Consider the following 25,144-nt stretch of genomic DNA (forward strand, 5'->3'; position numbering starts at 1 on the left):
CTGTATAACTGTGGAAAAGTCACTCTTCCTCAGTTTTCTCATCTTTAAATAGGGATAATAATAATACTATCTTACAAAATGCTTTATAAATGCTAGCTATCATTATCATTATAATTCTGTAAATTTAAGGTTATAAATTCTGAGACTAACTTTGATGAACTTGATATAGGATTTTGTCAGATCATCTGGACTTTCATAGAGAGAACTTGAAAAATGCCTATTTAAAATTATTATAAAGCCCTAATTATAAATTTTATTCTTAATCTTAATAATAATAATAATATGTATTAAGGTAACTTGGTTTCCAAAATCATGACTTAGAGCAATAAATGACTCAGATGCATTAAGCAATGAAATTTTGCTAGCTAAAAGAATTATATGTAAATATCACTTCACTTTAGTGATCTGCCTCACCTCCCAACTTACTCTTTAAAAAGTAAAGCTGTCCAGTCTAATACTTAAATTTTTATTAAATTGATAACATACTTAAAAGAGAAATGCCAACCAGTGGTAAAGAATAAAAATATTTTTTAAGAAAATTGATCAATCTCATTCATGAAACTCTAGGATATCACTAAATCCTAATCATAGCAGAGGGCAGAGCTTCTTAGCCCTCAATGATTTGATTTTTCCTCATCTATATGATAGGTTCCAATTTTATATGCCTCAGATGAATCTAGTATGAACTCATAATTTTAGTGTGAATTCAGTTGGATAAGCACATTACAGTTACAATTAAAATCTCCCATTGGTCTGGAAAGTGTATAAAAGTGATGCCTGTTTGAACTATTGAAACATGATAAAGCCATAGATGTATAAAATGTTCAGCTATTACAAGAAAAATTATCTTAGCTATATAATTGCATTTCTTTTTTTTTCTTTTTTCCCCCCCCCCCCTAAGGAGTTTACAATTCAATAAATGGGTGGAGTAAATGGGAAGAATAAAATAGAAATTCAAATGTAAATTCATAGAGATGTCAGTACTCTTAGAAATCAGAGGGGGAAAATTTCCCTTCCCTTTTTTAGAGTGATTAGAAAAAAATTCATGGTCAAATAGAGTTTTGTTGGGAATGAAAGAGATGTTGACAGGATGAGCAAATAAAGGCACAAAGGAAGGAAGGTAGGATGACTTTGGGATACGGTGATTTATTGAGTTTGTCAATATTAAAACTTAGTGCAGTAATATAGAATAAATAAAGTAGTCTGCAAAGTTATATTGGAGTCTAGTGGGCAGAGTTTTGAATGCTAATCTAAGAAGTTTGGACTTTTAAAGGTTTGCAGTAGGTATGGGGAAAATATTGTCACTCAGTTTTAAGCTGGGAAATCGTGTGATCAAAATTGTGCTCTAGAAAAATGGCCCTGGCAATATGGAGACTAAATTGGAGCAGGGAGAGATTATAGTATAAGAAATGATTAAAAGTCTTTTGTTATGGTTCAGTTAATAGGTAACAAAAGTTTAAGACTGCAGTTCTAAATTTTTTCTCTGATATAGACCCCTATGGCAGTCTTCTAAAGCCTATGGATCCTTTCTCAGAATAATGACTTAAGATGCATACAATAAAATACTCAAGGTTACACAATAAACCAGAGATTAGTGAAAATAAAGATGTCATTTATTTTCCCCATCTAAGTTCACTGATCTTCTGAAATTTATTCAAAGGACAGATTCCTTGTTAAGAACCCTAGAAAGTGATGAGAATAGAAAGGAAGGGGTGGATCCAAGAGATTGTGTGGAGGTAGAATTGACAAGATATGACAACTGGTTAGATGTGCTGGGTGAGGGAAAGAGAACAGTTAAAAAAGACTTCTGAAAGGTTATGAGTTTAAAATACTGTGAGATTATCAGTATGGTTAGAAATAGAGAAGTTAGGATGAAAGTTATGTTTGGAAATGTTGAGTTTCAGATTTTGGTGTGGGTTATTTGGGTAGAAATGTCTAATAGATTAGAGTTAGAACTAGAGATATAAATTTAGGAATTGTTTGCATAGAGGTAATAATTGAAACCAGAAGAATTAAAGACAAAACACTATGTTTAGAATATGGAAGAGGAAGGAAAGCTATAGAAGCGAATAGAAGAAATTTGAAACATAAGATTACATCACCAAAATAAGGAAAATGGTGTCAAGAAGGAATGGCTAGATTGTCTTTCAGAAAGGTCAAGATGAATAAAGATTGAGAAAAGCTAATTAGATTCAATAATTAGGTCATTGGTGACCTTTGAGAACAATTTCAGTTCCATGATGGGGGCAAGAGTCAGATTGCAAGAGATTTTCACAAATCTAAGTGGGAATGATTATACAAATAAATCCCCTTTGGGTTTTTATTTTTATATGACAACAGGATGCTTTAAATCTTGGTCAGGATCTATTTCTTTTTTCTACAGCTCTGTACCAATAAATGCCATAATTATTTTTTCTAAAATATTAATGTTCACATTTATAATGCCATATTCCATTATTACTCATGTACTCATAATCTCTGATGTATAGTCTTTCTAGTCTAATTGCGTTATTACTGCCAGAAATCTTTAAAATCATGGCACTGACTTTTGTGCAACCAGCCAGTACTATTTCCAATTTAAAAATTTATAGAACTGTTTTACTTCCAATCCCATTGTTGTCCCTTTCACAGACAAATGCATTATAGTATTTATTACAATTTTGTAATTGCCTTTAATGGTTTTTCTGTTAGGTTTTTCTAGTTTTAGTTTGTTAAATGTACATTTTAAAAATTGATGTTTCCTATATTCCTGCAATTACTGACAGCATTATTCTGTTTTACAGAACCAAGCAAAGTCTCTTGCAGAACAAAAGCGATTACCTTTTGCTACTGAGAATGACAACACGAATGAAGAATTAGGTAAGATATTCTGGAAGTATCAGGCCTTCATTTACTCTGCTTTTATAAGCACATTCACAACAATATAGCATTGTTGTGTAATGCAAATACTGATCTGGGATTTAGGTTCAAATCTTACTATGTAGACTTTACAGGTCAACAGCCTCTCTTAGCCTCAATTCATTATTGTAAAAGGAAGGGTCTAGACCCTGTATGTAATCTTTAAATATGCTTGTTTACTGTCATGATTCTAAAAAAAATGATTGCTTTGATAAAGGGTATTTGCATTTTCAGTTTTTCTGTTCCTTTATGGAAGTTGGGGGAATGAGTCTTAGAGAAGGTGCTACTATCTCTCTATACATCTCAGTTCCTTGTGGAGCTGGATTGAAGCTTCAGTCATCCTCAACTCTTTAATCTTACCCAAATTTTCCTTCATAGCATGTGTTGCCCATCCCTTTTTCCCAGCTCACAGGTACTGTAATCACCTTGAGTAAGGTTTTCATCACCTCTGACCTTACACTGTCAAAAAACCTTTTAACTGTTCTTGAATAGAGCCTGTCCCCTTACCATCTTAGTGAATGTATTATTTAGCATTGTGTTGCCATGTTACTATTTTAGAAGCATATTTTTGAGTCATTCTCCTTAAGAAGCTTCAATGATTCCTTATTGCCTCTAGGATAAAAAGATTGCTTCTTTTAACATTTAAAACTCTTCATAATCTTTTTTTAGTCTGTCTTTCCAGATTGATTATAAATCCCTACTTCTGTCATAGATATCCCAAGACCTCCACTAGACTCTGACCCTTGAATCCACCATATTTTTGGTAGGAGAACAACCATCTGTCTTGATATTTACAGCCTAAAGTTCTCTAGACTGTGCCACCTGTTCTACTACTTTCTTTTCCCAAGAACTATCTGTCTTGTCAGTCTGCCATAAATTAATAAACAAATCTGAACCCTCCTTTTTGTGTTACCTCTCCCAATTAGAATATTAGTTCATTAAGAGTAGAGACTGTCTTGATTTTTTATTTGTATCCCCAACACTTAGCATCTAATAAGCTCTTAGATGCTTTCCATTTTCATTCGTTACAATGCTCCATTCCAGACAAACTGATTTACTTTGTTTATATATATGACATTCCATCTCTTGTCTTTCTTTTGTATGAGCTGCGGTCCAACCCTTAATCTCATGCACAAATGCGCAAATAACTCTAGAACTTACCCAAAATCTTTTTTTTTTTTTAATCTAACATTTATTTAACACACAAAACAAATAAAACAATATATTACACCAAAAAAAAAAACAAAAATTCAGGTTGTATGTGAGATTAGTATCTTGTACACTATGCAGGGTCTTTGAATCTAAAGCTGATATGGCTGCAACAACTGCTTCACTAATTTCTTTTCTAAGAAAAGCACAAGATACAAACATTACTGTGAGAGAAAATCAAGTGATCAAGTGTAGATGGTAGAGAGACAAAAGAGGAGAGGTTCCTAAAGAGAGTATATAGCCTGTAGTTCTTTAGAGCACTGATATTTTTAATAAAATTTAACTGTTTATGTATGTATATTTATGGTAATAAATGACAAAAATATGCTAATAACATAGAATATGCTTTTAGGATGTGAATTTTTTTTTGTCTTTTCTTTACATTCATGTACTGTCTGCAATTTTCCAGAATATTCTGCAAATCTACCCAAATTCCCATTTAGTTATTGATGGCCAAACAGGCATTTGAAATCCATGAGGGATGACTGCATTGTTTACCGTTAGTAGAATCTAAACACCTTATTTAACTTTGTATCCTTTGTGCTTAGCATAGTTAGTTGTATTCAGGAGACAGTTAATGCTAGTTGAATTAAATAGAAATATATATATTATTTTTTATTTTTTCCTCCTGACTGCTTTAAAAAAAAACCATCCTGGCATTTGTTACATGATCTTAATGAGTCTTGGTTTGTTTATTTATTTATTTATAGCAATTTCCTGAAAACTTGTGGTTAAAACTTAATTTTATTTGTATTTTTGGAATCATTTCATTCTTAGATTATCTTTTTGAGCTCTATTTTCTGTTTCTGTTGTCTTTGCTTATAAATTTTCCAACTTTTTTCTCCAACTGAGTCTTTTAAAAATTGTTTTTCCATATCTTCTGCTTCTAACTATTGACCTTTTAAACAATTAATTTATTCTTTTCTTTCATTTTTTTAATCACTGTTTGAATTTTTTACTTTTGCTGTTATTTTTTTAGTCAATGTTAAACTAACCTTACTGATAGATACTAGACTCCTCTTCATTTCCTTTAATATGTTTATTTATTTAGTTAGATATGCCATTACGTTGGAACCATCTCCCTGTTTTAGTCCAATATTCAAGTTAATATGTTTTGTTTTGTTTTTTTTTCCCCTTCTGGTGACTTCTCTTCAGGATCTATTAATCTGTTGTATTTATTCATTATCTGAGAGACTTTTTGGTGCTAATTGCTCGTTTCCTCATCTTTCCCTTTTCTTTATCCAAGGGGTTATTTTCTTTTCAGGCTCTTCAGTTAATTCACTTTTCCCTCCTTTTTAATCTACTAATCTAACTATATAAAGGCATTTTTATCTCTTCACCGGGGAGATTGAGGACCTGGTCTCTGTTTGCCACTTCTAACTCTATTACCTTGCCACTTTATATTGTGACTTTTCAGAGAATCATATTATAGAAAGTATAACCAACACAAAACGAGGCTGGGTATAAATTAGCTTAATTGGTTTCATACTGCACTTTGAAGTGAATTATGATTATTATTGTATTTTTTAATTTTTATTTTTTATTATAGCTTTTTATTTACAAAATAAATGCATGGGTAATTTTACAGCATTGACAATTGCCAAGCCTTTCGTTCCAATTTTTCCCCTCTTTCCCCCCACCCCAGATAGCAGGTTGACAAATATATGTTACATATGTTAAAGTATAAATTAAATACAATATATGTATACATGTCCAAGTAGTATGATTATTATTGTGCAGATGAAACATGAGGTTACCATTTAATAGAGATTTCTGTTGTTGGATAAAATCAACCTTATATTTGTTTTTTAGCCACCATTATAAGATTAGATACTAATATAGTTTATTTTGTTAGTGAAAGATTTGGACTAGGATGACTTTTTTTTAATGAGCATATTAAGTTCTCTTCAGAAAGTTAATTATCAGTAAGAAAGTGATAAGAATATATTTAGTTACTTGAATGGAGGTTAAATGATCTAAATCAGTGATATCAAACTTACATAGAGAAGGGAGCTACTAGTCTATGGGTTGACAGTTTTAAATTGCAATGTTATCTGTGTTTTATTATGGCAGATGGCAACTAGGTGGCCCAGTAAATTGAGTGATGGGCCTGGAGGACCTGAGTTCAAATCCAGTCTTAGACACTTCCTAGCTTGGTGAACTTAGACAAGTCAGTTTCTTTAACTGTACAATGGTGGTAATAATAGCATTGACCTCTCAGGGCTATTGTGAGGATAAAATGAGATAATATTTACAAAATGTTTAGCACCATGCCTGGCATATAGTAGTGACTATATGCTAGCTGTTTATTTGTTATTTTTAATTTTATCATCATATTTTATTGATTTTATTAAATATTTTCCATTTCCATTTTAATCTGGTTTTCCTGCTAAGTGGGCTACATGTTTGACACCTCTAGTTTAGGTGTCCTGAAAATATCTAGTTCATTCTGAAAAGCTGCATTTGACTCTAGTATCCATAGAGGGCTGCTTCTTCAATTCCTGTATCAATGAACTGGAAAAGAAAAGAGCAGCTCACATTTTATTCTGTGTAATGATTTTATTTTTGTTGTTCAGTCATTTCTGGGTCTTTATGACTCCATTTATGGTTTTCTCACCAAAGATTGGTTTGCCATTTCTTTTTCTAGCCCATTTTATAGAAGAGAAAACTGAGGCAAACAAGGTTAAATGACTTGTCTAGGTTCACACAGCTATTAAATGTCTGAGGCCAGATTTTAAACGCAGGAAGATAAATCTTCTTGACTCCAGTAGTCTATTGACTGCACCAGATTAAAGACAGTTATTTTCTTATATCTTAATTTTATGTCTTAATTTCATTTTGTTTTGTAGCTATTGCCTATGTGTTGATTGGCAGTGGTCTATATGATGAAGCAATAAGACATTTTTCATCCATGCTCCAGGTAATTTTTCCATGCTCTGTATGATATAATTTTAAAGTTTATGGTCCTTAAACTGAGAAAAAGCTTCTTACACAGGAGGTGGGACTTTAGTTGGGACTTGAACAAAGTTAGGAAACCTAGGAACATAATATGAGAGGACAGAGTGTTTCAAGCATGAGAGTGAAAATGAGCAAATAGAGGGTTGTGGGTGAGAAACAGCAAGGAGGACAGTGTCACTGGGTTATAGAATACATGGAAAAATATATTTTATAATAAGACTAGAAAGGTAAGAAAGTGTCATGTTATAGAGAGTTTTGAATGTCAAAAAAATATTTTGGGAGCCAGCTAGGTGGTATAGTGGATGGAGCACCAGCCCTGAAGTCAGAAGGACCTGAGTTCAAAATTGGCTTCAGACACTTAACACTTCCTATCTATGTGACTCTGGGCAAGTCACTTAACCCCAATTACCTCAGGAAAAAAAAATTATCCTTGAGGTAATAAATACAGGTTTATTTTATTTTGTTTTTCATTAGAAAGATCTCAATTATCCATATAGCCACTTGAATTGAACAATATTCCTATGTAGTTCATGTTTTAATATCTTCCAGAAATGTATAGTAGGAATCATAGGTTTATTATACTTTGTTTTTAGTATTTATCATTGTGTGTTTATGATGCTTTTGTGTTTTAAATATTTCTTTTGCAATAGAGGAAATAGACAACCAATATTTGATCCACTTTGTTCATCACATACCTTTCTAGAAAAAGAGGAAAAAATCTTTTTAGTCACTGGGGAAGATTCTACGTATGAACCATTCCTAAACTTTGTTTTAGAAATTCTCCTCACAATTGGAGGGGATCCATACAAGCCTAGGACTAGTCCTAGACCTCCTTATTTCATAGAGCCCCTTAACAAGGATAGAGCATCCATCTGTGTCCGGAATGAAAACTTTGGAGACTGAATGTGGGTCAAAACTTGTATTTTCACTTTTTTGCTGTTGTTGTCATTTGACTTTTTTTCATTCTTCTATTTTTTTCCTCTTTTAATCTGATTTATTTAATTTTACTTTTGTAGCATGACAAAAATGGAAATATGTTTAGAACTGCACATGTTTAACCTATATAGGATTGCTTGTTGTATTGGGAAGGAGGGAGAGGGGGAGAGAGTAAAAAAAATTTGGAACGAAAAAAAAAGTTTATGGTCCTTAACCAAGTTAAAGACTTTAATACAAGGGGCAAAATGATTCTGTAGAATGATGTTCAAAGCTCTTTCAGATTGTTAGTTTATAGTTACTTCCCTTTTTCACTGTGGAATTAATTTGTGTTTTTTTTTTTTTTTAATTTTAGCTTTTTATTTACAAGCCATATGCATGGGTAATTTTTTCAGCATTGACACTTGCAAAACCTTCTGTTCCAACTTTTCCCCTCCTTCTTCCTATCCCCTCCCCTAGATGGCAGGTAGACCAATACATGTTAAATATGTTAAAGTATCTGCTAAATACCATGTGTGTATACATGTTTATACAGTTATCTTGCTGCACAAGAAAAATCGGATTTAGAAATAAGGTAGAAATAACCTGAGAAGGAAAACAAAAATGCAAGCAGACAATAAGAGAAGAAATAGAAATGCGATGTTGTGGTCCGTAGTCATTTCCTATCGTTCTTTCACTGGGTGTAACTGGTTCTCTTCAATACTGAACCATTGGAACTGATTTGGTTCATCTCATTGTTGAAAAGAGCCACATCCATTAGAGTTGATCCTCTTATTGTTTTTTGGTATAGTGATCTCCTGGTCCTGCTCATTTCACTCAGCATCAGTTCATGTAAGTCTCTCCAGGCCTTTCTGAAATCATCCTGCTGATCATTTCTTACAGAACAATAATATTCTATAACATTCATATACCATAACTTATTCAGCCATTCTCCATTTGGTGGGTATCCTTTCAATTTCCAGTTTCTTGCCACTACAAAAAGGGCTGCCACAAACATTTTTGCACATACAGGTCCCTTTCCCCTCTTTAGTATTTCTTTGGGATATAAGCCCAGTAGTAACATTGCTGGATCAAAGGGTATGCACAGTTTGATAACTTTTTGAGCATAGTTCCAAATTGCTCTCCAGAAGGATTGGATGCATTCACAATTCCACCAATAATGTATCAGTGTCCCAGTTTTCCCACATCTCTTCCAACATTCGTTATTATCTTTTCCTGTCATTTTAGCCAATCTGAGAGGTGTGTAGTGCTGTCTCAGAGTTATCTTATTTTGCATTTCTCTGATCAATAATGATTTGAAGCATCTTTTCAGATGATTAGAAATAGTTTCAATTTCTTCATCTGAAAATTGTCTGTTCATATCCTTTGACCATTTATCAACTCATAAATTTGAGTCAATTCTCTATATATTTTGGATATGAAGCCTTTATCAGAATTTTTGACTGTAAAAATCTTTTCCTAGTTTATTGCTTCCCTTCTAATCTTGTCTGCATTAGTTTTGTTTGTACAAAACCTTTTTAACTTGATATAATCAAAATTTTCTATTTTGTGATCAATAATGATCTCTAGTTCTTCTTTGGTCACAAATTCTTTCTTCCTCGTAAACTATCCTATGTTCTTTAATTTATTTATAATCTCATTCTTTATGCCTAGATCATAAACCTATTTCGACCTTATCTTGGTATATAGGGTGTTCTGTGTGGGTCAGTGCCTAGTTTCTGCCATATTGGTTTCCAATTTTCCCAGCAGTTTTTGTCAAAAAGTGAATTCTTATCCCAAAAGCTGGGGTTTGTCAAACACTAGATTTTTATAGTTATTGACTATTTTGTCCTGTGAACCTAACCTCTTTCACTGATCAACTAGTCTATTTCTTAGTCAATACCAAATGATTTTGATGACCATAATTTGTGTTTTATTAATCACAATTGCATCTACCTGCATTTGAAAAAGAATAATGTATAATAATGTATTCATGTGCAAACATACTAATTTATAGATGATTAAGAAGATGTTTTTAGAACCCAAACAATCATTTATAATAATAATACCACCTAGTTTCCAGGCAGAGAATCATTGAACTAAGAATAAGTGATGTTTGTCTTAACTTTCTGTACAGAAATTGATTAGTTAGCTATGGCTTTGTTTCTATGTAGTGGCATGATTATCTCTGATGGAAATACATGGACTATTATGTAGATTGCTGATTGAATTAAAGCATACATTAAGAGAGATAATTTATATTATTTATATTCACAAATATATGAATATTGAAAATAACTTGCAGTCTAGTCTTTTATTAGTTCTCTAGTTATGTTTACTCTAGATGTTCATTACAGTTTGTTGATTAGTACCCTCTCTTAAGCATTCTGCATTATCTGCCTCAAGCAGTGCGCAAAGATTTTGTTTCTGAACATGTGATCACTGTGAATGAGTATCAAAAGTATAACTAAATTAAAGGTTTATTAAGCAAAAAAGTAATTGATAAGACAGATGTTTATTCTCTAGTTCAGAGCATTAATTTTAAAGCACCTCTTTTTATTTTTTGTAGCTAATTATAGCATGGCCATCATCCTTTTGTTTTGATTTATTTTATTTGAGGATCCAAGAACAAAGTTGTTATGGATTATCGTCGTTCGTTAGGTTTTATGTAGAGTTGGATTACTTTGTGAATGCCTTCGCCCCCCCCCCCCTTTGAGGCTGGGGTTGAGTGACTTGCCCAGAGTCACACAGCTAGGAAGTGTTAAGTGTCTGAGATCAGATTTGAACTCGGGTCCTCCTGAATTCAGGGCTGGTGCTCTATCCACTGCGCCACCTAGCTACCCCCTGACCTTTTTTTTTTTTTTTTTTAATGTACTGATTGCTTGCCATCAAAACATTATAAAATTGAAGCCTCTTACATTAAGGGAATCTACCTGTATTGAGCAAGGAAGGGCTTACTTACAGTGGGACAATTATAGGAGCAAACACTAGTTTATTCCTGACAACTATTGAAACAAGCAATTACAGAAATCAATAACTGTCTAATTTGCTCATTATTCAAGAACTCTTTCTCTTGGCAACCTTCCCAGTGCATGTGTTTAAGGAGAGCAATCTGTTGTTATGATTTGACAAGGAAAAAACCATTTATAACTTTGTAAATGTAACCTACCCTAATTACTAGCAGAACCAACTTGAGAAAATATGGCATTGAGTAGGATTATAACAAATTTGTAAAAAGATATATTACTGTATACATATACTATATTTCCTCTGGAAATAGTTCCAGATTGCAAGTTTAGACTGCTTTATTTATTGTCCTCCCATTACACTAAATACTCCTAGAAATGAATAGGTGATACAAGAAATAACAGAGAATTTAAAACTTAGAACTGATTCACAGAAGGAAAACTTATATGATTGTTTAAAATATGTGTACTATTGAAACTGACATTCTGTGAATGGAAGATGCTTTTCACTTAACATCTTTCTTGCAATGAAGTTCCAGAGAGTCATATTATCTGTACCTTGTTCACTGAATTCGTCATTGTAGCTTAATTCAAATTTAACTTTACAGTTGCAAAATGATTTATTATCTTTTTATTAGCATTTATTCACATAAATCTTTGTTTTCATAAAGTAGAAAATGCTGACTAGAAATAAGACACGGTGTTCTAGTCATGAGTTGTGTTATAATCAAGTTGGTTAGAAAGAAGCTGGCAGGGTCTCAGGAAAAGTCTTTTATCCCTTTGTGGTGTCATCTTTCTCCAGAGACTTGGAGGTCCAAATTGAATGAAATTCAATTTCATTAGGGATGATTAACCTCAAGAGGGGTTATTCATGCTAGCCAAATTCACAGGAAATTAAATTCTGATTTCACTATTAAAGGCATCTCTTTCTGATTTTTAGGATTCCTAGAAAATTTAATAGTAATCAAAAGTGATTTATTGGTAAGTATGGAATAAAAATCAAGGAAGTTGTATACATTTTGTTGGCTATTTTGTTCAAGCTGTGGTGGCGCTTGGAACAACATTCTGATTTCATTATAAAGTTCCTATTACAAGGAGTCTCTTGAGTTGTGAATGACCTACTTGAGGAACCAAGAAAAGTGTAGCACTTACAAATTAATGGAAAAGTGATTAGAATTTTGTTTTTGTACGAGTGACACTTCAATTATTTTGTAGAGGTAGTAAGAGAGAATAAATCCAGTGGTACTTTTCCAAGTAATTGGCATTAACCCCCTCAAAATGCAAATCACTTTTATAATTTGGTGATTTTATTGGGATTTCTGTCATCATTGCTAATCTGATTCTTTCAACAAAGTCTCTAAGAATTCACAGGATGTTACCAGGTGTTTAGGAGGATTAGCTCCTTTGGTGTGAGGGCTTGCTGGGCTTTTTTTAGGGCTGCTCATCTACCTTTTGTTTCCCTCTTTCCACCCAACTCTTGCCTATGACTAGAGTGGTTACACTCTAGTAAAGCCTCAGCAAAAGGGCTAATCCCTTCTCAAACCCATGGGTGTTTTAGGGGAATGTCTACGCCAAGCATGTAAAGACATCTCTGCAGTAGAATGGGATCCAAGCATGTAAAGACATCTCTCCAGTAGAATGGGATAATGAGAACACTTGGTTCCAGTGGCCATGAAGGGGGCTGAAACAGGTGATGTGGACTATTTATAGCTTAGTCATCAGATGGCACTAACATCATCCATTGCATCTTGGGGCATCACAGGTGATTTTGAATTTTGTCTTGCCACTAGACTTGGATGATTCAGGAAGAAACAAGTTGACAACTTTGCAACTTTGTCTCATTTAAATCCAGTTCATATACAAGTCAAAACATCACCATGTGATGTCATTGGTCCTTTCTGAAAACAAGGGATACACATCAACAACAGCTAATCTTCGCTTAACTCCCTGGCTCATATAGCTCCAAAGATAGTCCTTTCTTCTTTGATGCCTTTAGAGAGTTGCCTTTTTGTCACTATACTCCTAAACTACACAGTTTTGATAATGGCTCAGGTCTGTCATCCCATTCCAGAAGTCCTAGAGAGCTTACAGTCCTACGTAGAGGAAGGACCCAGATTTTTTTCTACACTGTTTCTAGAGTAGACATTTTGTCTACCTGCCACTTCTCCTGCTGTTACATCTGCCTCTACCTCACCTGCTTCCCTCTCCACCCTCTAAAATTAGAGTTAGCTCAGTCTACTCCCCATGGCAATCTTAGCTTCTTTCCACCCTAGCCACCAAACTTACCTTACCATTGGATCATTTCCAACTGCCCCCAAGCTTTTTTACCTTCTTGTTTCCAGAATTGGCCTTATTCATTTGCATTTTACTCCCATCAAACCATTTATTAAAGGAACTACTCCTGCAACTCCTCCCTGGGAGTCATTATTACCAGAGGCCCTGCCACCATCATCCCCAGATGCCTCTGTAGAAGTCCTTGCAGTCTTGCCTGCTGGTTTCCATGGAAACAAGCATCGAATCCTCTAATTCCCTTCTACCTAGTATTTCCCAATCAAAAGCTGTTTAGAATCTCCTGCTTGAATTAATTCATAGGTGGCATTGGCCTATTGGAGAACAACATTTGCCTGGGGCACACATCTGCCCTAATTAGTAACTAGGATTTCTTTTATTTGTTAACTCCGTGCTATATTTTTCTTCTGTTTAGGAGGAGCCAGAGCTCGTTAGTGCAATTTATGGCCGAGGAATAGCCTATGGAAAGAAGGGACTACAGGTGAGTATTTGATAATGGAGGCTTTAGTAAAAATGTTTTGTTGGTTTGCACTCTCAAGATTAGCTTCTTCTGACATATTCGAAACTCCATAAATGCTATAATTTATTTGAGTAATTCTTCATAAAAACTTTTATAGACTTTATTGTTCAAGAGGAAACAGAAAAGCTAAGAAAAACAAAATAGTGATCTAGAGCCATTTGGTATAAGGGTAATCAGCCCTGTACACTTCAGTAATCTTTGAGGTCATCTTACTTTAAAGCATAGAAGGTCATCAGTATTTACCTTTGGATCATTAAAGAAAGGCTAAATAACTTTTTACATACACTATCTATTTAGGCAGATAACAGAGGTGGATGAAATTATGCCATATTAAGGAGCCTGTAGCTCCTGTGGAAATGGTTTGGGCAAAGGAGGATTGAATAGCATCTCGCCTTCTCCAGGGACAATGGAGAGTCAGCAAGCTGTAGGCCAGAGAAGGGTCAAACATACTGGGTCAAGTCTGCAACTTGCAATGTTCTCTAGAGCCCCTAGACATGTAATGACAGTGTAACTGGGTGATATTAAGCAAAATAAATGAAAATGCAATGAAACATAAATAATATTACATTTTAAAACTAAAAAATCATGCAGTCACAAGAATCCTTATGTAGGAATTTATGGCCCCTATTTCTGAGTTTGACATCACTTGATAGAGATGATAGAACTTTGTATTGAGTGCAAAGAATTTGGCCCTCTTTGGGTTTAGGAATACAAAAAAAACAGAATGAAAAATCTGCTTTTTTAGAGCTTCCAGTATCCCAGAATTTATTTCTCTAGGCCTCAGTTTCTCCATCTATACAAATGATGGGGGTTGGACTCTTGGACTTTTAAAATTCCTCTAAGTTCCAAATCCATGATCCTATGGGAACTCAAAAGCTTTAGAGACAAATGATGAGGATTAAGAACATGTTGGGGAATAGTTGCCATTACTTTCAGTGAGGAAGTGCTTTTCATTCTCTGGTAGTTTTTTTAGACTTTCTTGAATTGGGGGTGAAGGTAGAGAATGTGTTCTATTTTCCAACAATGTTTTGGATATTTTAAGTATTCTTCAGAGCCCAAACCAATATTCAGGTATTATTTCTTTGCCTCCCTCATTTTTCCTGATAGGAAGAGAGTGGTATTAAACAATAATAAATGATGACTTTGAAACAAAGACATAAAATGAGGGACAGATCTGGGCTGTCCAGGAGGCAGGTTTTGAAATGCTTGGTCTCAAACTTGATGCATAAAAACTTGCTTGTGCTATGAATACTATATTATAAATTGCTAAAACTTTAAGGTATACTTTTTAGGAAAGGAATCTTGACTTTTAAAAGCTTTTGCTATTTAGAAACTACTAAGTTTTTGTAAAAATCCAAAACTGTCCAAAATAACTCTTTAATAAGCATCTCCTGTGTTCAAGATAAGAGATAATTGTCTAGCTAAAAATCAGGAAGACTTGGGTTGAAATCTGGCTTCCCATGAAAGCTGACTATGTGATCCTAGATAAATTACTTAATTTCTCAGTGCTCTAGATAACTCTCAAAGTCTCTAAATTGCTAAGTAGTTACTGATTTGGACATAATTGCCTGCAACCCTCTCCTTTAGACCATAAATGTTCCTTGTGAATAGGACTTGGTAAGTACAGTGCCAGGTGCAAAGAAGGTAGTTAATAAGTACTACTAAGAAGACTGGTAGAATTTACTCAGCTAAAATTTCAATAATATCCAGATAAAAACAAACCAGCCAGTAATAGAAGATACTAGCTAGATCATGAAGATAAAAAAAAATGAAATATAGACTCTTTCTTCAAGGAAGCTTACATTTCTCTTTTCTTGGTCCTGTTATACAAAGAAAACATTCAGTATGTGATTGAGTATGTGGAGAAGCATGATTTCAGCCAGAGGTTAAGAAATTGATGGTATCAGAAATAGGTACATTCTAGGAATATCAGTAAACTTCTTAGCTTGGTTCAAAGTTAATTTTGAAATTTACAGGCTTTTGAAATAATAGATAAATAATAGTTATATGATTTTTAAGAGTGACCATGATTTAATCTGTTTTTCTCTCTTTGCCACAGCAAAGCTGATGCCCTCAAAGGTCATTGACTCAATGAAGGCATTTTTAGAGAATTTATTTTTATGATAACCATAGAAATTGAGATAATAAGTCTCCATCAGAGTTTTTGTAGTTTTTTTAAAATGGAAGTTGTGGAGAATGCATTTTAGAATATTAAATAAATTCTTGAGTCTAGTAAATAGTTATTATATACTTTCATTTGGTGATATTTGTAATTATAAGTGAATTTGCTTAAGGTGGACTTAATTAAAGCCATATTAATTCAAAATAGTATTAGTCATATGATAAAAAGGAGTGATTAGTTAATATGTAGAAAAACTAAGAAATCTAAACATCTATAAATGAAAAAAGTATATTTTGGTGAAGAGTATTAGGTCATTACACGTAGATTTTTATCTTATCATTTGTGGTATTACCAAATGATGTTTTTAATCAGAAAATCATCTAGAATTGTTTTTGAGCAATAATATATCTCAATAAAAACTCTAATTACTTTTTAAGGACATAAAGAATGCAGAACTTGCTTTGTTTGAACTGAGTCGAGTAATTACCTTGGAACCAGATCGTCCAGAAGTATTTGAACAGCGAGCTGAGGTGAATTCCCTTGACATTCTCCTTACCTTTCCAGTCATTGTTAAGATTTTGAATTCCAGTTTTTTCTTTTTCTCCCTCTTTTACTTCTCTCCTCCCCAAGATAGCAAATTGATATAGGTTGTATATGTACAATCATTTTTAACATTTCTATGTGAGTCATATTGGGAAATAAAAATCAGTACTAAAAGGAAAAAGCATAAAAAAAAAAAAAAAGAGCAACCCCCCCCCAACAAATATTGAAAATATGATCCACATTCATTCTTCATAGTTCTTTTTCTGTATGCAGATGGCATTTTCCATCCAAAGTCTATTGGAATTGTCTTAGATCACAGTATTGCTAAGAACACCTAAGTCTGTCATAGTTAATCATCACATAATATTGCTGTTACTGTGTACAGTGCTTTTCTGGTTCTGCTCCCTTCACTCAGCATCAGTTCATGTAAGACTTTCTAGTCTTTTCTGAAATCTGTTCATCACTTCTTATAGAACAATAGCATTCCATTACATTCATATGCCATAACTTATTCAGCCATTTCTGATGGGCATCCTGTCAATTTCTAATTTTTTTTTTTTTGCCACCACAAAAAGGGATGCTATAAACATTTTTGCACATGTGGGTGCTTTTTCTTTTTTTAATGATCTCTTTGGAATACAAATCCCATTAAGGGATTCCTGAATCAAATGGTATGCATTGTTTTACAGCCTTTGGAGCATAGTTCCAAATTGCTCTTCAGAATGATTAAATGAGTTCACAGCTCCACTAACTGGGACATTAGTGTCCCAGTTTTTCCACACCCCCCACCAACATTTATCATTGTATTTTTCTATCATCTTTGCCAGTTTAATAGGTTTGAGAGATAACTAATGTCTTTAAAAGTATTTGTACAAAGTTTTTGCAAGGGTCAGTTGAAAAATTACCCATGCATATGTTTTGTCAATAAAAAGCTATAATTAAAAAATAAATAAATAAAAGGACTTGTTCTAACAAGACAATTTTTTCTTATTTCTGAATTCATATATAAGGATCACAATAAATGTAAAGCAAGAGATTAACTTTTGTACTTTTATTTTGAGGAATAAATTGTGAAATTTAAAATTGAAATATAATGTAACATTAATTTTAGGGATGTAATTATTTTATAAACTATGCCCTAGTTAAAAATAAAAACCACAAAAGCTGTGATAAAATTATTTTTACCTCTGTGACGATGTAAGTTTATTAACGTTTCATGTTGTATTCATTTTACTATACATTTTACGTGAGGTTTTTATTCTTTCATTTAACAAATATATAATATTTAAATGTTTACTACATACAGTCTATTCATTATATGCACTGTGGCCAAACTACTTAATTTCTGTCTGTGATTTCTGGCAAGTCATTTAAGTAGGTAGTCTTAGGATATTGTCTTGGCGGTTTTCCCATTTGATTTAAATTTTGTTGTTGTATTTCTACTTCTTGGACAAAGCAGAGATTAAGAAAAGGGAACAATAAGTATTGATAATTTTAAAATATTTTAAAATCTTTTCTTAAATGAAATTTTAGCAAAAAATGGTATCTATTATTCAGAAAAGCAGTTGACAATTAAATTCTTTCTTAAACCCATTACCAGTTTAAATTTTTTTTTCTCCTTTTGTTTTGGATAAGAATCTGGAATAAAATTGAATCTCATATTTACTTGTTATATTATCATTTGGTAATAGAAGGATCATATTGATTTTCCTGTTTTCTATACAGTCTCAAAAGTACCATGTACAAGTGGGTGCTTAATATATAACATTTAATAATTGATTGGTGTTCTCACATCCTGGATACAAAATACATACATACTCCTATGAAGTGCGGTAAAAAGATGACTATCTTTGACTTTGCTAAGATGTAGATTGAACATTTCCACAAATGAAATTTAATTGTACAACAAGGGTTTTGGTAAAAATATATATGATCTACTTTTTGATTTTGATTGTGATCCTAATTTAAATTTGTTTGCAATGCAAACCAGATTTTGGTGGTTTGACATATTTTGGATATATTTTTTAATAAAAAAGGAAAAATAATTTCACTTCATTTAACATCATTAAGCATGTAGAAATGAATTTTCCAGATAATATAATAATACTTATCTTTTCAAGTAGAGATAGTAGTGGGAGGAACTTTGTAGGTGAAGTTAGAATTTATGATTTCAGATTCCAGTTGTGCCACTATCTCTCTGATCTTAGGCAAATTTCCTAATCTTTCTGAGCCTCTGTTTCCCCATCTATAAAATAAAGGAATGGGACTAGATAACCTCTAAGGAAACTTCCGAGTCCAAATTTATGACCCTTTTAAGTGCTAGTATTTTTTTTAAATTAAACTATTCTGAAGGAAATCTTTTTAAGGTATGTTATAGTTTAATTTTTTTCTTAAGCAGCATATTTATTTAAACTTAATTTATGCTTTACTTGATGATGGAGGCCCATCATTTTGAATATCCATTTTCATTTTATGCTGATAATTAATGATGCCCTAAAGAGATGCTAGGGACCATAGGATAGTATACCTATATGCCAGATGGTGTCCAAACTGCTGTAATCTGTGAGTTCTTAATGTTTGTTTTGTTTTGGTTTGATTTTTTGCTAAGGCAATTGGGGTTAAGTGACTTGCCCAGGGTCACACAACTAGGAAGTGTTATATGTGTGAGGCCAAATTTGAACTTGGGCACTCCTGACTTCAGAGTGGTGTTCTACCCACTGCACCACCTAGCTGCCCCATTAATGTCTGTATTTAAAATAATATTTCTGTCTTACTGCCTGCTGTCACTATTTCTGACTCAACTTTACTCATTTCAGATCTGCAGGGAAAACAAATAATAAAAACTCATATCTAATACTTTAGAATTTACAAAGCACAGTTCCTAAAATAACTTCTCCCTGTGGAGAAGTTATGTCTTATATTCACATATCTAGTAAATGTCTAAGACATATCTAGTTCTCCTGGTGCTAGGTCCAGCATTCTTTTCTCTATACCATAATTTTTTGGACTATTTCTGAGAATAAATAGTTACTGATTGAGATCTAAAAATTCCTACTCTGAGTAGGATTCTGTGATATTTAATTTGGTTTCTCAGAGCCTCCCCCCCCCTTTTTTTTTTTTTTTTTGCTTACCTATAGGTTCTCAGCTATGTTCTGGAGAGTTGCTGTTGCTGCATAAGAGGCCTATAGATAATTGAAGTGCCATATGGTCAACAGCATGTCTTTTGCCTTTAACTTTCAAGATAATAACTTCACCTCCAAGCGATGGCCAAAGATAAAAGACTATCATAAAAGAATGAGGATTTTTTAGAAAGTTAACCAGTGAAAATAGCATCTACCAAGTTAGTCACAAATGAAGGACTGTAAATTTGCAAGCTGCCATTTAACCCTAGCTATATTTAGAACTTGCTACCCTGGAGTGTGTATTTAAAGATTGTGGTAAGCAAGGAAATGTGTCCAGAAATGTGACTTAGTTTTATGATTCAGAAATGTCATTCAGATGAATCGTTTTAGTTATATTTTAAACAATACATATCAAATTCTGATTTTGTAGAACTTTAAAGATAAATATACCAAGAGTAGAAAAATGTGACCATATTAAGAAAAGTAGCATCAACTTTGCCTCTGAATGTGAAATAATGTAAAAGCAATTGTCATGTAGTAAATTCATTAGTATTCTTCATTGGACAAAGAAATATGTCACTTTATTTTTAAGTGTTCAACTATGTGCTTATGCTAATAAAATTGATTTTAAAACAGAACTATCAAATTAGTATTGAAAAATTAAAAGTGTTTTTCAGTTTTAAGGTGACCTAGCTCTCCCTCCAGCTTAATAGAATGTCTTGGTTTTAGATATTGTCCCCTTTGGGACGAATCAGTGAAGCAGTAAGTGATCTCACTAAAGCCATCCAACTGCAGCCATCAGCACGACTCTACAGACACAGAGGGACACTGCACTTCATATCAGAGGTAAGCTGTTTTTGCTTTGGGACATTTTCCACTGTGGAAAAAAACAAAAATGTCATTTTCCCTTTGCCTCAGAATAATGTTGATAATAATAATGGAGAGAGGGGATATAGTTCTAACTTCTGCAGCTTTGCAATGGAAAGCATTTTTAAAAACATTTTCTTTTTAACAGTAATAACCTGTGGAAAAATTGCTAAGGGCCTATATTTTACTTTCTCTGGTGGCCTATACTAGTTTACTGGTTAGATTAGGATAAGAAAAAGTTAAGAAGCAGAAGAAGAAAACTTGGCTCAAAAGTTGTATTTTCACTTCTCTTATAGCTGTTATTGTGTATGGATATGAGCAACATCAATATTTAACTTTTAGCTGTGGTTCTGAGCCTGGACCAAGTATCATAATGTGTCTATGACTTCTCTGTGAGGATTCTAGTAATAAAATAATTTCAACAGTTCCTTGGATTTTATAGCAAGAAGATTTGCTCTCATTATAATTTTTGATGGAGCCAAAACAGAGGGTTCATAGTAAGGGAAAAGATAAAAATTGACTGGTAAAGTAGCCACATCATGAAAGATATTTTGGAATAATCTCAGTTTTATAATTGACATAAAGAGTAGTTGAGCCTTTGTGAGAGATTTTTCCTTTCCAACAGTTCTTAAGAACATTATAAACCAGATGCCTGGGCATAGTAAGAAAGTGAATTAGAATTTTGCCTCCACAAAGAAAACTTTTCATTTCTCAATGATTTTTCTAATCTTCTTGTAGGATTATGCAACAGCCCATGAAGACTTTCAGCAGTCTTTAGAACTGAACAAAAATCAACCTATAGCTATGCTGTACAAAGGCTTAACTTTCTTCCACAGAGGTCTTTTAAAGGTAAAAATGTTGTAAAACATATCTTTGAGTAAGAGTCACTTATTTTATTTGAAAATTTTATTGATTTTTTTTTTGTTTGTTTTTACAACAGTCCTTTCCAAATGGAATCAAAACAGATTAATGTTGTAGTTCAATATGGGGAGAGTTCATACTTTGCCCATCAAATTTAGCAAAACCAGTGAAAGTTGACAGTGTCTAATAATGTATGCAACGTTTCTCATCATATTTCTCCTACTTTACAGTCAATAGGAAGGAGATGTATATAATCACTTTTTCTGTAGGATCAAAATTGGTTATTTCACCCATCTGAGAAGTCAGCTTCCTTTAGTGTTTTTGTTGATTATTATTCTAGTCTTTGTATATAAATTGTTCTCCTAGTTTTATTTACTTCATTCCACATCAGTTCATATAAATCTTTATATATTTCTTTGAGTTTCTGGTAGTCATCATGTCTTAGTACTAAATAATAGACTGTTATGTTTACATGCCACAGTTTGTTCAACCATTCCTCAACTAAAATTGATATACTGGATATAGAATATGGGAATGACTGACACCTTTATTTCTGAAGGACACTGATTCTTTGTATTCTTGTAAATGACATGACAAGAATTTCTTTTAAGGTATAATGAATGTTAAAAAAATTGTTATAAAAAAGTTTCCTTTGGTTCAGCAGTCAGCAAACTGTATAAAAATCATTATTAGCTTGCAGGCAGTACAAAAAGAGACAGAGGCCCAGATTTGACCTGCAAGCTGTAGTCCAATTGACTCCTGTTTTAGTTAATGCTTTGAATCTCGTTAACATGTTTCTAATATTATGTTAGGACTTTAAAAAAAATCAAATTTAAAAGTTTGGTTTCAGATAAAAAATGATTATTTATTGTACATGAAGCCTATGGGGAAAAAAGTCCCACTCTGATGCCCCACTGTGGTGTGAGGGTAATCCTTGGGTCTGGAAGGATATGACTGCAAGACTTAATCTCTGTGAATTTGGAGAGACTTACATGAACTGATGCTGAGTGAAATGAGCAGAACCAGAAGATCACTGTACACTTCAACAACAATACTGTATAAGGACATATTCTGATGGATGTGAATATCTTCAACATAAAGAAGATCCAACTCACTTCCAGTTGATCAATGATGGACAGAAACAACTACACCCAGAGAAGGAACACTGGGAAATGAATGTAAACTATTAGCACTACTGTCTATCTACCCAGGTTACTTATACCTTCGGAATCCAATACTTAACGTGCAACAAGAAAATTGGATTTACACACATATATTGTATCTAGGCTATACTGTAACACATGTAAAATGTAAGGGATTGCCTGTCATCTAGGGGAGGGAGTAGAGGGAGGGAGGGAGGGGAAAATTTGGAAAAATGAATACAAGGGATAATGTCATTAAAAAAAAATTACTCATGCATATATACTGTCAAAAAAAATTTTATAATTATAAAATTAAAAAAAAAAAAAAGACAATCTCTGATATATGCTGTGCTACAAAGACTTTATGCCTGTTCTGGCAGCAGACTGCTTTTGGAGGACCATTCTAGTGAATAACAGAGTAGCACTTCACCAGTCGATTGGACAATAGATGATGAATTCTTTAACCATGACCACCTAAAATACAAGTAAACATAAAAGGGTATCAGTCCTCTGTGCATTCTTGGTCTTCTGAATTCTTGTTAACGGACTAGGAGGAGTGGCAAAATTATGAATGACACAATTTCTAAGCTGTCTATGAAAATAATTTAATTATTCTCAAAATATGATACTCTTAGCAGCAAATTGATATGGCTAGTTAATCCAAATCATCTTCATTGATCTTCTTCTTATAAACAAAATTAGAAGGTTGATACCTTCTGTAGTTGTAGCTAAATGGAAGAATATCCCCATAGGCCCTTCTTGGAGTAGCAGTTAAAGGAGTTGACAGCATTGGGTTTTCTTCTTTGGCCAGAAGCAACAAGAAACATTTCTTGAAACACGTGATTATCTTATATGGCATTGCTCAGGATGGCATCTGCAAAAAAACATTATGAAGAAAATTATAGTTTAGATTCTAAAATCTGTTGCAAAAGACAAGGACATATTATATCAGTATCTCCTAAAACCTCCAAATTAAGACAGCATATATTTTATCCTGCAGTGACTTGCACTTAGGGAAGAACAGTGAAAAATCTTGCAGAGTAGTCATAAACTTTGCAGAAATCATTTTTTGGGGGGTATCATGAAAACATTCTTCTAGAAGAGAGTCAGGAGGCAGCAAGCATGACAAGTCCTAAATAACATCATAAAATATGGCTCTGTCTTAATACTAATTTATCTAGCCTCCTTACATAAATGAGGACATTGAGACCCAAAAACACTAAATAAATGAATCCAAATTCACATATATCATAAAAATCAGAAATTGAAACTGTTCTGTTGTACCATGACATTGAGGAGTCATTTTGATATCAATTGTTCAAAATCTTTAAAATAAAAAATAAATCAGAAAAAAAGAATAAAAATGAGAATCTGGTATACAATTAAAACTGTTTCATCCCAACTTTTACAAACTATTGATCTAAAAATGGAAAATATACAAACAGTACAAATTGCCACAGACTATCAGTATTATTTTAGGAAGTCTAATCAGCTAAACATATATAGAAGATCAGCAAATATTTAATATTCTTTGTAAAGAAAGAGATGGAAGTCAAAATTTATACTAAATTGAAATATTTACTCATTCTTAAAATCTTAATGAAGAATGATGGAAGAATTTGAGGATTCATCTATCCAAATGGACCTTTTTAAGCCTCTTTGGTAAGGATGCCTCTTCCATTGAGGCAAATAGCAATCCCTTTCCTCATGCCTGCCTCACCCATGTGACTCTTGTCTAGTAGACACAGAGAAAATACTATTCTGGAGTTTCCCTCAGTTTCCTCAATTTCCCCTAATATCAGGACATCAATAAAGTCTTTGAGCTGGCCACTTATTGCCCAATGAGTAGTAGTAATCATTTCATGAAAGAGACAGAAGCCAGGAGAAAAAAAAATAGGTGGAAAAAAAAATTTTACTCAAAGCTTGGTGAGAGATCCAGTTAAGCCAGGTTATTCTAAGAGCATTTAAAGGTCAGCTGGCACAATAAACCAAAAATGGAAAAGATTTCTCAGGCTTTTTGTTAGTCTTTTCTCTTTCATTAATAATGGAACTCACCCCATTTGAACTCTACCACCACAATCCTTGATTTGTTGCATGATGATATGCAGATATAATATTTAAAAAACTAAAACAACCCCCCCCCCCAAAAAAAAACCCAGACATGGGAAGAGCAGCTAAACCAGGGCATGCATACATAGACAAAAACCTGCTCATTTTCGAACAATTTTAAGCATGTCACAGTATTTCAAGATAGCTTTAAAAAAAAGATAAAATGTTAAAGCTTGGGAAAATTACAGATGTTATTACTGTTTTAAGTAGGCGACTAAAAAAATATTAACAACCAACCTATTTATTTACTTTCCCAACACTTACAAAATGTTTGAAACAAACAAAAACCTGTAATCAGGATATTCCAGCTAACTTCAGTTTCTTCATCTGTGACGTCCAAGTTCCCTCCCAGCTCTAAAACCATATTCCTTTAGGTATGAGAAAGAGCTTGTCACAAAAATGAACTTTCACAAATGATGTTTAATCTCATAATTGACTAAAAGGTAAGATTACAAGCTACTATTGTGATCATTGTTAATATGTTAAAAAGCTTTTGATTCACTGTAACAAAGTTTATACAATAGTTTAAAAGACTGTTCTAACAAGTTGTTTTTTATGTAACCTAAAATGGTAAAAAAAAAAAATTGATGCTATAACAGAGATGACTTTCTGTGAGATTGGCATCG

General features: G+C 33.1%; 1 protein-coding gene across 5 annotated transcripts in view; it reads left to right on the top strand.

The window, feature by feature from the left end:
* TTC13 (tetratricopeptide repeat domain 13) overlaps positions 1 to 25,144 on the top strand; it is a 79,121-nt gene that overhangs the window by 21,532 nt on the left and 32,445 nt on the right. For all 5 annotated transcript variants that reach the window (XM_074262347.1, XM_074262348.1, XM_074262349.1 and 2 more), the window contains 6 exons: positions 2,784 to 2,859; positions 6,957 to 7,027; positions 13,648 to 13,713; positions 16,312 to 16,404; positions 20,269 to 20,385; positions 21,145 to 21,255. In XM_074262347.1, the coding sequence (XP_074118448.1) occupies positions 2,784 to 2,859; positions 6,957 to 7,027; positions 13,648 to 13,713; positions 16,312 to 16,404; positions 20,269 to 20,385; positions 21,145 to 21,255 (534 nt within the window). The remainder of the gene's footprint in view (positions 1 to 2,783; positions 2,860 to 6,956; positions 7,028 to 13,647; positions 13,714 to 16,311; positions 16,405 to 20,268; positions 20,386 to 21,144; positions 21,256 to 25,144) is intronic.

This window comes from Sminthopsis crassicaudata, chromosome 4 (assembly GCF_048593235.1).
Source record: "Sminthopsis crassicaudata isolate SCR6 chromosome 4, ASM4859323v1, whole genome shotgun sequence".
NCBI lineage: Eukaryota > Metazoa > Chordata > Mammalia > Dasyuromorphia > Dasyuridae > Sminthopsis > Sminthopsis crassicaudata.